This window comes from Struthio camelus, chromosome 12, assembly GCF_040807025.1.
Source record: "Struthio camelus isolate bStrCam1 chromosome 12, bStrCam1.hap1, whole genome shotgun sequence".
NCBI classification, from domain to species: Eukaryota; Metazoa; Chordata; class Aves; order Struthioniformes; family Struthionidae; genus Struthio; species Struthio camelus.
The window spans coordinates 8,702,590-8,715,636 of record NC_090953.1 but is presented as its reverse complement, the minus strand read 5'-3'; the positions used below and the strand labels follow the sequence as shown (position 1 = coordinate 8,715,636).

The 13,047-nt window shown below is 41.7% G+C and overlaps 1 protein-coding gene across 1 annotated transcript in view; it reads right to left on the bottom strand.

The window, feature by feature from the left end:
* The window catches only part of AGBL1 (AGBL carboxypeptidase 1), a 297,138-nt gene that overhangs the window by 247,952 nt on the left and 36,139 nt on the right, over nt 1-13,047 (bottom strand). The window contains exon 6 of the mRNA XM_068958765.1: nt 2,255-2,292. Coding sequence (XP_068814866.1) covers nt 2,255-2,292 — 38 coding nt within the window. The remainder of the gene's footprint in view (nt 1-2,254; nt 2,293-13,047) is intronic.

Below are 13,047 nucleotides of genomic sequence, written 5' to 3'. Positions count from 1 at the left end.
CCAAACATCCTTGTTTGTTTGCAGCTACTAGAGCACACTCTACTCCAGGCTCATGCCTGGAGCTTCGCATGTCCCAAGCCACAGGACAAGGAGAAAACTAACAGACGTTCCAGACTACCGAGCATCAGACTGCAGAAAACCTCAGAAAATGAGCTCAGGTTGGGTGCTAGTGGGCGAGTGTGCTCTATTTGGCTGCCCAGAAGTGGCACCATTTCCTCAGTCCCAATTCCATGCAGGAGAACATCAGCTGAGAGTACCTCATGTGTTTTCCTAAAACTGCTTTTCCATGGAGTTAGTAGCTGACGTTGCCACATCAATGTTCTTCAGTTAATAAATGGCAGAGAGGACACATAACAGCAAATTGGGAAGGGAGTCTCCAAACGAAGAAATGTCTCTCCCAAGCAATGTCTCTGTTTGCAATGATCAACAGGCCCAATGAGCACAAGAACCCTAATCTGTACCTCAGAGTGATCATCAGCCAAAGAGAAGATGTATGGATTGTTTTGCTCGATAGACCAAATCCTCATTAGAGTCCATTTTTGTACCTTCTGTTGAAGCACCTGACATTAACAACCAGAATGATCAATGTGTTCCTCCAGTATTCCAAACCCTCTATGCAGTTCCTTAAGCACAAAAAATGTGACAGGAAGAAACAACCAAGATGGTTGGTTCCATAGCCCAGATGGGCTGAAATGAGCCACACAACAAATTAAAATTATTTTAAGAGCAAATGGCTTTAAAATTTACTTCACTCCAGAGGAAAAAGGGGTGGAAGAATTTGGAGCTGGATCTAATCCCTCTAGATCATCTTCAGCTGACAGAAGGGCTGTTCTTTTGCACTGACTTTCACAACATGGGTTTAGAAATCCCCAAGAGACTGTTTCACAGCTTCCCTTAGTGATTAGTTTTCCACACCGATATACTGTCCTCAGCCCTAAGCCCCAAAAAAAGCCTTGAAATAATAAAAAAAAAGATGCTATAAATATCCTGGGACAGCAGAATTTCACTTTCTGGTACTTATCATAAAACGAGTGTGGGAGAAAAGCATAAGCTGCCCCACTGAGCTTTCAGCTCTTGCTCCACTTTTCCACCCTTCTCTGTGAATGTCTATTTTAAATGCTAATTTTGCTTTCGTATTGCAAGCAGCTCTGGCATAGCCCCCACCCCCTTATTAAGATTTAGTGCCTGAAATAGAAGATGCTTCCTTGTTGCAATAATGTGACCTTTAAATCTAGGCAGCAAAGTTAATACTGGAGCATTATTTCAGAATTCATCACTTGAGCTGGTGCAACTCAGACCCGATCCCATTGCAGCATGCTCCTTTAAGCACTGCCTCCAGGACTACAGTTTTTCACAAATGCATTTATTCCTAATGCTATGAAAAAAAGAGGGGGGAAGGCAAGAAAAGGAGGAGGAGAGAGAAGGACAATAAGCCATTGTGATTTATTATAGAGTAGATTGCCTGCAATAGTAGAGTGCTCTTTCTTAATCAAAGCTTTATTAAATTCTAGTAATAAAAAGCTAAGTGTTTTTGAATGGGATAAGACAAAAAAGGGTAACACATTCATTTCAGGAACAGTCATGCCAGCAGTGTGTGACAGGGAATCCATATTAAGATCTCCAGTACCCCCAGCTCACTGGTGCAATGTTAAGCACAACCTGCCATAGTTTGGCTGCACCCAAGTCATCACTAGGTCCCAGCCCTGTCTTTTAGATCTGCATGCCATTAGGCCTCAGAAGCTGGCAAAGGGGAATAAGGCCATCTCTGACTGCAGGGGTTTCCCAAGCCTTTGCCAACAGCAGCATGGTTAGCAGATGAGCACATAGTACAACAACACCAGTGTCCACAGGACAGAGCAGTCCCGGCCCCGCTCTGCAGTATCAGTGGAGCAATGAGCACTGGTAGCGGGCTGGATAAGGCTCTGCATTTGCTTCACTGCACTAAGCCCTGAGGCAAGCTCTGTTCCCTGAATACTCAAAACAAGTGTCTAGTCTTGCAGACTGGCAGCAGCTTGCTCCCTGGGACCTAAAGCATCATCTCCTAGCTGCATGTCCGCAGTGCCACAGGGGTCTGGGAAGTACAGCAGATGTACAAGAAACTACTGCATTATTGCCTCTCTTTTCTAAGCAGAGCTCCCTTTGGGATTTAGGGTGGAGGACAGCCAAATGGAGAGTGAGGTCCAATGGGATCATTCTATCCACCAGCACAACACAGAAAGGAAAGTCAGGAAGAATATGAAGAAGAAAAGCTTACTTGATTTCAGCAAAGCTGCCAGAGCCTCAATGGCTGCCCTGCGGAAAGAAGAAAGATGGAGAAATAATGTCAATTTCTTCAATAATTTTTGTAACCCTCATCGTCACGGTCTCCTGGGCCAGGCTCCCCAGTCAGTCTAAATTGACAGCCTACCATTGACTTTCACAGAGATGCAATGCTTTGCACCAGCAGAGGATCCAGTCTCTGCAGCTGACTCAGTTATTCTAAAAGACCATTAGCCCTCTAGCTTTAGTGTTACACTGATTTGTAGTGACCATTAAATTGAAAGCAACACCCACATATCGAAAGTAATGAAGCAGGTCTTTAAACTGCTGCCTTAGAGCTATTTCTTTGTATCACAGACTCAGCACAGGCCCATTCCAGACACTGTGCCTCTATCCACATCAGCAGATGATAACTTCTGCATCAAGTGGGGACATCCATGTCAGTATTTCCAGCCAAATTTTGCTCCATTGTTTGGTATTCTCTCAAAACTAGCTTCACCCCTCATCCTTCCTCCTACCAGCTTTAACTGAAAAGAAAATGCCTTTTGTTTTCTTTTAATTATGCCAATGTCTTTTATTACAGTGGCATATAAAGGTCTCTGCTTAGATCAGGACTTTGTGGTAGGAGAGATGCTAAAGCTGTGCCCCAGAGAGCTTAGAGAGTAAATAGGTAGAAGGGAGAGATGCAAGGAGAAATTTCTGTTGACCCTTTGCCTCATTTTAACGCATAGGTAAGCAACTCAACCTGTCTGACTCAGCATAGCACTGGTTTGAATGGGAGCTGGTCACTAACATTTACAGCTTAATAAGCTGTACTGAGCTATCCTTATTCTCCACTCTCTGGAAGCAGGTCCCTTCTCCATGTGGTATAAACCCCACACAGCTAGCCACATACAAGATTCTCTTTCCCAGACCCGTTCTGCTGGAGCAAGAAGATCCATGTTCTAACCTGGCTTCCTGCTGTGAAATTTCAAGTGCCCACAGCTTATTGAATAAATATAGCTGTAAATCCCTCCATGCCTATGGATTCCTAACAATGTAATCTCTTTATAAACCAATCCCCAAATAAAATCATATTAACTTCCATACTGAGCCAATTATTCCTGCAGCAAGAAATAAATATTTTTTTGTCATCAAGCTACCGTTCATTTTGTGTTCAAACAGCATCTGAGAATAAGAAAAATTTGACAGCTGGTTCTTGCTGATGCTGGGTTCTGTTCCTCTCTAATGTAACTCCTTCATAATGAATCTGTCAGAGTTCAACACCAGTATTATAAACAAACTGCACAAGAAAGGCCCACAAATGCATCCATAACATCAAATCATCAGATGAGCTAAAATCTAAGCAGCGGAAGCACAATCATGCTCTCATTGCTTTTCTAACTCCACTTACACAGCAGGTACTTGGCTGGTGGGAGGCAGATTGTGTTATTTGTCAGCCATTTTGCACGCTCAGAAAAGGTATCGATATGCTGCATCCCCTGATCCCCTGAACTACGCTTTTCCCTTAGTTTTCAGTTTGGGACAAAATAAATAGCCTCTAAGCAAATAAAAACTCCATTCAAAACATCTGCTGAAGCTCAAACCCATGTACTATCCCCTTTAAAGGAGATAACATTACAAACCTACTTTTGTAGTGGCCTCTGCAGTCCTAAGGCAATGTCTCAATCACAAGGCAGAATGACCGAATGGCAAGGGGAAGACCAGAGTGTTTCTACCTCCATGCAGAAGAGATCTAAGGAGTTCCAGGAGGCATCTGGTTTATTTTGGGAGTGCTTATGAGCATTTACAAAGAGTTTCAGTAGTTGTGTCACTGTCATAACATCAACTCTGCCATCAAGTCTCCTTTCAGCCAAATAAGCAGCAAATCTGGATTCCTCAACACTTTTGGAGGTCTGTAAAACATTTGGTACAACCTAGACTACTTCATTCATCCCCAAAGGGCCCCAGACCTCCAAAACTGGGTTCTCAGGTAGTGTGACCCCCCCTACTCCTATTGTCTCAGAGTCCCCACTCTCTAATCCTTCACTACAGTTACCCAGAAGACCTAAACTCTTCCTCACTATGCCATAGCTCACCCCTCAACAGTGCTGCCCACCCTTCTCTTCTCCAGGCTTGGAGGGAAAAGTTGGTTTTCTCTGAGCCGAGCACAAGAGCTATTTGTATGCTTGTGATGTGTCCTGGTAGAAGAGGTTTCTATCTGCTTTCTTGTAAAGCTGAGAGATCCAAGACTATCATAAAAATCTAAGTAAATCCACCTAGATAGTACCGTGGGATGTAAAACCCAGACCTATCCTGAAAAAAAACAGATTAAGGGTCATGTTTATCCAGATCCTAGCACCCACATTAAGAACAATCAGATTTTGTTTACTGTCAGCACCTACTTCTGAAGTAACGCTACAGACCTGCAAGTGTAGCTAGCTGGACTTCCCACATCCCAGGCTAGCAGGCTAGGCACATCCTCATCTCAGTCTATGATGGTACATAGTACTGTAATAAAATAAAATGGAACCAAACTAGTACATTTCATCTCTTAAAGTACTGCAATTCATCAGAAGGATTTTGGCATAGGCAATATGCAGTGTTCTGTATGTCCTACAGCATGTACTTTAAAGTTACTCATAAGTAGGTGCAGACCCAGTAGACTGACCTAAATAGCACACATGGCTTCAGAACAAATTTTGAAAGAAAGAATAATTAAAGACATGGGGGTAAACTGCAAAGCAGATAAAACATGTTTAAGGGATAAAATAGATTTATCAAAAGTAGATCAAGCCAGACTGACCTGATAGCTTTCTTTGATAAGATAACTGATTTTTCTAGACAAGGGAAATGCAGTAGATCTAATTTATCTGGACTTCAATAAAGCATTTGATGCAGTGCCACGTTAGAAATTATTAGCTAAACTGAAGAAAATGGGGATTATTGTAAGAACTGTAAAGTGGATAAGGAACTGGTTAAAGAGGCAATGACAGGAGTGGTACTGAAAAATAAATTATTAAGCTGGAGGAAGGTTACATGTGGAAGTCCTCAAGGATAAGTTTTGAGACTGATCTTATTTCATACTTTTATTAATGACCTTGGCATAAAAAGTCAGAGTGTACTAACAAAATCTGCTGACAGTGTGAATTCAGGAGCTATGGCCAATAGTGATGAGTTCAAAATCTCTTTCAGAAATAACAGGATGTTTTTAGTCCTAAGGTAATAGAAATGGGATGAAATGTAATAGTCAAAGTGCAAGGTTATGCATTTATGGTTTAATAAAAATTTCTGCTATGAGCAGGGCTGACAATCTGGAAATAAGAGTAGAAGGACACTCTGAATGTATTAGCCCGTTAGAGGATGACGACAAGCATGACCCAGCAGGATGGCATGACCACAGATGAGATCGCAGGAAAGCCACTGAAAAAGGAAAGCATGAATGTCTTTGCACGAGGCTTCACCTGAACGGCTGTGTGCAGTACTCAGAAGAAACAGGTGCAGAAAAGAGCTAAAGAAATGATTATGGTAATAGAGAACTATCTTATGGGAGGAGTCTAAAATATCACGATTTGATCATCTTGGCAAGACGATGGTAAGAGGTGATTGATTGCTCTCCATAGACACACTGCGATGGGGAAGAAGTAAACACTAATGAAGGTAAGGAACTACTTAAGCTAAAGGATAAAGTTGATATAAGAACAAGTGGATATAAAATGGCCATGAATAAATTTTGACTGGAAAATAAAGGATGGTTTTTAGCACTGGAAAAAAAGCTCTGAAACATCATCTTGGCAGTGGTGGGGCGAACAACCTAATAACTTTGAAAAGGGACCCTGAATTGCTTTTAATGGGATCACAAGGCTCTGTTGCCAATGAGAAAAGGGTCTGAAAAAAGTGAGCCAGAAATCACTGTAGTCCTATATCCTTATAATTTAATCACAGGGAAAATGGAAGCAAAATGAAAAACAGATAATCTAAACACAAAGTTAATTAGCCATGCCACAAAAAAGCAGCTGTACCAGAATAGCCTGAAAGTCTAAATAGTCTGGTATCCTGTGTCTCACAGTGGCCGAGGGAAGAGTACAAGACCAGAGCAAACACGCAGTGTTAGAGCTTCCAGAAAAGTCTCGCAGAATCCAGCACTCTGCAATTCAGAGATGATGGAATCACAATCAGTTGAACTAAGAGCTAAAAAACCGCAAAAAGGCACCAATGCTAACTTATGAAATCTCCGGATGCTAGATTTTGCCCAGTCACTTTTTTAACCTACGCAAACTCTTAGCATCCACAATATGCTGGAAAAGGAGTTCACACCTACACTGTGCAAAGTGCTATCTCCTTGCATTTGCTTTAAAATTGGGAGTTGGTATCAGCATTGTAATTTACACTTCAAGTCAGCTGTCAGCAGGCATCCCCAGAACACTGCCTATCCCCTGAACAAATTCAAACATATAAAAAGCAAAGAAAACAAAAAGTCATAGAAGAGAGGGCAGAATGGAATTTCACTGAGAATGACAGAAAGCTGATGGATGCATCAATCGACTTTCAGCAAGCCAGGCAACTGGTGTCTGTAATAATATCAGCACCTCTTAATATCATATGCTAAACCAACAGCATCCTCTCTGGCATCAGAAGAGATAATGAGATAAGTAAGCCTGGGACAGGGAGATGGAGAGAAAGCAGATAATAAACTGTGCATGAGAGCAAGAGTTGGGGGGAAAAAAAAGATGGGAACAGGAGGGAAAGTTTAAGAGCGCAAGAAAGATGAATCTGAGCCATATGCTAGACCAGAGAATTTGATAGCGTGCCCAGCGCAGAACTTTGCATTTTCGCAAGAAGGAGCGGGGGGAAGGGGGGGAGGGAATCATTAAAAAAAGAAAACACACAACACTGGCAAACCTGCCCAGAAGCCTTCCTCTGATTTTCTGTTCTTTGCAGCAATAAATTACTAAAACCTTACACTGGGATTGACAAAACAGCTATCTCAAAGGACACTCATTTATATCTTTCAGTAAAAGGATGTATAAATAAAGTTGCCCTATCTTAAAAGGTATAATAATAAATGCTGTTCCATAATCAAAAAACATTAAAAACTCCCTCTAATAGCTGTGGAGACAGGCACTCTGAAGAATGAAACTCTTTGAAGTGTTTCCAAATCAGCAGCTTGGATATCAGGGCAGAAAGACAACTAGGAGACAAATAGACAAATGCAACTTTCAGATTCCATGCTTGGGAAGTAGCAGAAATAACAAAGAAAATTTCCACTGCTTCCCAAGCCAAACAGCAATTGGATTAGCCAATAAAAACCATAGACAAAGGAATCTTTTACGTCTAGGTCACCCCTTCAGAACCGGGCTACTAGGACAGCGTTAGCTGGAAATTGCTTCAGACAAAGGAAGAGACATGGAGCCACCGTTTCCTAAGTTTTGTTCCCTGCTCTGATCCTGGCTCACAGCTTGTAGCTCTGGGCAATATGATGAACAACTCTGTGCCGCTGTTGGTCTTTTGATTAAATTATTTATTTCTGTTCTACCTCAGTGTTGGAAAAAAGACTCTTGAAAATGAAAAGCATCGCTACAGAAGAGGTGCTTGGTGGACCACATGAAAGAGTTTTAAGATTCATGGGGCACACTGAGTTTGGTGCTCATCCATCGCAACTACCTTGTAACCGTGGACAGGGAAGAGCAGAGAAGCAAGAGACCGAACAGGCAAAGACATGATCCAACAGGGCTCTGCAAATCAGCCCCCAAGTAGTTTAACCAGCATCTTCCTACTCATATGAGATTATATCTTTTACATGCTTAAACATAAGAAACATCTTCTTCAAATTATTAAATGTTGCCCAATGACTTAGTGTTTTATTAAACGCCTTTTCAGACCTGACTCCTGATTTAATTCCTAAAGGCAATCACACCTGCCTAACAAGAGGTGAAGAACTACTGTTTATAGAGACAAAACAAAAGGTTCTGCCCCTGCCTGGTGTACTACATTATCTCAGCCAATGCTCCCTCCTTTTCCACTTTGCACTGCTGTTTCTCAGTATACTCACTTGTTGCTGTCATGTTTATTTATATCGCAAGCAGTCTGGGGCAGAGACCACGCCACATATATTTGCACAGCATCTAGCACAATGGGAATCCTGATCGAGTGCTCAAGGTATTACAGCTTACAAGCTTAAAGCCCATAAGCTTCCATAGCCCCTGTTTCTGGAAGGAATTAAGTGCACCTGAATATACATCTTGTCTGGTTGCGTTTTGCCTCCAACCCCTGGGACTCATACTTAGCTACTAGCGTTTATACAGTCACAGAGCAACTCGCTCAAAAGACAATTTCACATTTGACAACTGAGAGACATTCAGAAACAACATGTAGGCAGTTTGGCAATAGGTGCTTTATAAATCCTTCCAGAAGGTAAATCTCATCTGAGACAGATGCCTTGAATAGTCATTTCCCTGGTGGCCCAGCAATACAGACCTTAAATATGCAGGTATTTGCACAGATACTGTTTTGTTTTAAAGGTTTAAAACCAGCAGTTTCATAAATCTTGGAAATCTAAGCAAAAGCTGTTTATGCTGCTGTTTATTTGCATAGCGCTGCTGGTCTAAGATTGACACAAAAATGCCCATCATCGTGTCCACTTTAATTCCAACTTGCTAGCTAGGTATCGACACTTTAAAGGCAAAGCCTGCTCATTCGGCAACATCCCACTCACTGCCAACAGGTGGAGTTTGGAGATCCAGCTGTTGTGCACAGATGTGCTGTTGGTGTAATGCTGAAGGAAAGTGAATTAAAAAAAAAAAACCCACACACTCCAGTTTTTTTCTAATGGTTACTTCGATAAGCTTTTTTTTCCTGGAAAAGCACATGGTGTCTTTAATCAGAATATACACCTTTTATGGAACATATGTGATTCATTTTGCTGAAGAGAATTAATGAGAGGAGAAAAAAAACATACAGAAATTAAGTGCATACTGGAACAGTACTTCCTCTCCATCTTTAAAGGTTTCTATGGGTTTTAAGTGCTAGAAAAGGACTATGAGAAAAAAAGAGCATGCACAGGTACCACTGTCACTGCTAATAGCCAAGAGGACTTAACAGCAGCGGGAATGATGATTCCCTCCTTTTTAATGCCTACAAAAGACACAGGATCCTATTTTCTCCTTTCTTACACTTTGGTGAGCTGAAGTTAGTGTGTTCTCAGCCAGTGCTGCAGTTTATAGGCAGGTTACAGGTGTGAAGAGCCACTGTGAGATCCTCTGTTCTGCTATGATGGCCAAAAAGTATCTCAATTTCCAGATGCAGCTTGAAGCCTTCACTGGAGTCACAGAGGCTCCTTCCAAACATTTCTACCTGCTCTGGAGCCTGTAAGGCCCCGTATAGCGAAGAGGTATTGCCTTCCAGCCTCTTTCATCTCTACTTTCTAGCAAGAAGAGTCAATCCAGGGTTACCCTCTGGGCTCCCTTACAAATATCCTAGTCTCTCTAGTATACAAATATGGAAGCACAGACGGCAGGTATTCTTTCTTTTCTTTGCACTTGTAAATTATATCAGCCTAAAACATGTAACAAAGCACAGGAAAGGCACTTAAATCCTGGCCAAACAAATGCCCAGTTATTTCTTACAGTGCGGCGCAGAGCTAGCACTGCTTCCAAAGGCAGAAACCATATCTCAGAAGATTTTCCTTTCTTGTCAACTCTGTCTCTGGGGTCAGATGTCATCAATATGGCTGAGGCAGGCTCTGACAGCTTGTCACCTACATCAAGATGAAAGGGCTGAAAGGATCATAATCAAATAGGATTCTTAACAGATTAATCACCCAGGGTAGCTTCAGTATGACAGTGCGAGAACAGGGAGACAGTACTCCCAGTCACGGGACACGTGAAAGGACCGAGAAAGGGGCTTGATGCTATTCCTGTTTGATTTAGGAAGGGGAGGAGCGGGGATACTCATCAAGGCCATTTCTGATAACAAGTACCCATGCAGCCCTTGAAACATCTCATGCACAATTAAAGCACATCAGTCAGTGGGGTTAAATTCCCCTCCTTTCCCCAGAGAACTCTCTTCCAACTCCAGTAAAATCACTAGCATGAATGAGCCTGGGGGTCTCCTAGCTGAATCCTTTGCTGACGTTATACTCATAGCTTATCAGTCCACGATGACTAGCAGTTTATGCTTTCGCGGACCCTGAGGACTGACCAGCACGTTATGTCTGTGCTGAGGTAGGTGCTTGTTGTGCAGGGCAAGAGACCCAGCCCCAGCTCCCATTCTGCACCCTTCCAGATCACTCCCTCTGCCTCGTGCTGTTCTGAATGCTTTGTGCACACAGAGCAATGGCAGGAAAAGGGAAATACGCCACATACCAGATGAAACCTCCTTACTGCATGACTGTCTTGGCCAAAGGGCATGGTTTTGTGACCTACCCGGAAAACCCAGGTTCAAATCTCAGCAGAGCAAAGCAAACGTTTGTCTTCACAAAGAGGATAAATGGAATTGCTGTTGCTTTGCTGTTGGGGACTCTCTGATAGTCAGCTATAAAAGAGCAGGTGTGGTTTGGGGGTAACCAGGGCCTTATTCACAAAGCCAGACACCCAGCCTGCACTCGCACAATATTGCCTGCAAACATCTGCAAGGTCGTTATTTTACAGACATGATTAATTGCTGGCAGTGGGATATCCAAGTGTATCGTGTGATGCTCACAGTCCAGGAAGTGAGATATCTAACCTGTCATTGCTTGTGCCCAGAGCTATTTTAGAGCACAAAAGGGAGGCTGGTTTCAAAGTAATCAAGGCCAAGAACAGCAGTTCTCCCTGACTACTGGTTAGTATAAACCATCTCTAAGACAGCAGTCATCTCTGGATACAATACCTTTAAAAAGTCCTTTGGAGTGAAAGCTGCTCTTGAGCTGTAAAGCAGCAGCGTTTGAAATAGCATCCTTTACTGCATGTAACTAGGCTGCAGTAATGGATGGGAAATTTGAGTTTTCATCTCATCCATTCCCACAGTTTCATTGTTTCAGATTTTGAGGTTTAATTTGCTTTTTCAAAAACAAAGGAATAAGTCTTTCAGATAAACCAATTTTAAAAACTGATAAAATGGAATAGACCTGAAAAAAACATGAAATATGAAGCTGCAGGACTAAAAAAGCTCCATCTTCCCTGCTCCAGAAAACAAGGCTGACTTGTTTGGTAGCCCTTTCTTTAAGTATAAGCTCATTGCCTCGGAAAAAAAAAAAAAAGGAGAATGAACGATATTGAACACAGGATAAAAAACTGTGTTTGTTCTTTCTAATCTAATGGTACTGTTTCCACATTATGAGGCTCTATAAATAGATCCATCAGTTTATTAGTTTTCTCTTTTCCCTCTGGTCCTGTTCAGATGAAGCTCATTCATAAAGTCTAGCCAAAGAAAACTTTTCAAGCTTAATTCTAGGGAAGAGAGCTGGCTTGCAGACCCTTTCTGAATATGCCAGAGCAAGAAACTGTTTCATACAAGTGTAGCTACTAGAATTATGCTCCTTGCGCTGCATGACAAAGTGGAACTTGGGTGGTTATAAACTGGCAGTCATGTCATATAAAGTAACCTGACAGCCCTACCCAGGTCTGCCTGTTCATGAGCGTCCAGTTACACAGTCTGCCTGTATTATCAAGCCATGGTTTGAATGTGTGAGTAACTGTTTACACATCAGCTGCAGTAGTGACAGCACAATGTTACATGCACATTTGCAATAGGGAACAAATAGAAAAGAATATATAGATGCTAATTAGTCTTACTTGTATGCAACACTTTCCTTTTGCCAACCTCCACGTGCTTCCTAAGGAGGGAAGCACCACTTTCCCTGTTATACACACACAGAGTTGGGCAGTTTTTACATATGGCTCTTACCTAAGCCCCAAGGGATCGTGGTAAGAGCTAGAGCTGCCCAAAAAAATTTAATTCAAGTGGAATTTCAACAAAATATAGGGAATAAAATATGTGGAAACTGTCCTGCTCACGAGCTGCCTTCAGTTTTCATCTCTTCAGATGACGTTTCCACACCATAGATGAGCATAGGTTATTTTTACTTAACCCTCCAGCACTGAACTTACTCTGAATTGGGCACTCAGTAGTCTGAGGGTCCAAACTATGTTATTGAATAGGAATATGCTTGGAATTACTGAGACATTTCTGTTTGTAAGGCTCTCATGCATGCATGCAACACTGAGCTCAATTAATTAGTACTAGTAAATCAATCACAAATTGAGATCAATGTATAAACATGCTTGAGAAACAGATTCACCTTAGGAATTTTACAGGCATTTCTATGTCTAAACATGCAGCTACCACTCAGCAGCATTTTTCAAAGCCCCTTTTTGTATTAAGAGCAGAACTACTTTTTAACTCTATGGAGGTCAGACTTTAACCTGTTGAGAGGATTTCTGAAGAAAATATTACATTCCCAATTTCATCTTTGCACATATAATTATTTCTGAAAATCTAGGCCCTCATCAAAAAACTCAGCTCTCACTGACCCAAGTCTTTTCAGTCAATGCCAATAGCCAATTTATAACAAATTATCTAAGTTTTTCTTGTATGTAAAAGAAATATATCAGTTTTACCTGGTGTCTGTCATTAAAATGGAGGACTGCCAAACACATGTAGAATGGTGCTGGATACATAACAGCACTAAGAAGTTTTACTGTGGGTAAGTAAAGTAAGGATGAAGTCTTTGGGAAAATAAATGTTGCAGTCACAGAGCAGGGAGGAAAGCTTATTAACTTGCCTAGGAATTTCAACAAAGATTTAGTATAAAAAAAGCCATCCTACTAT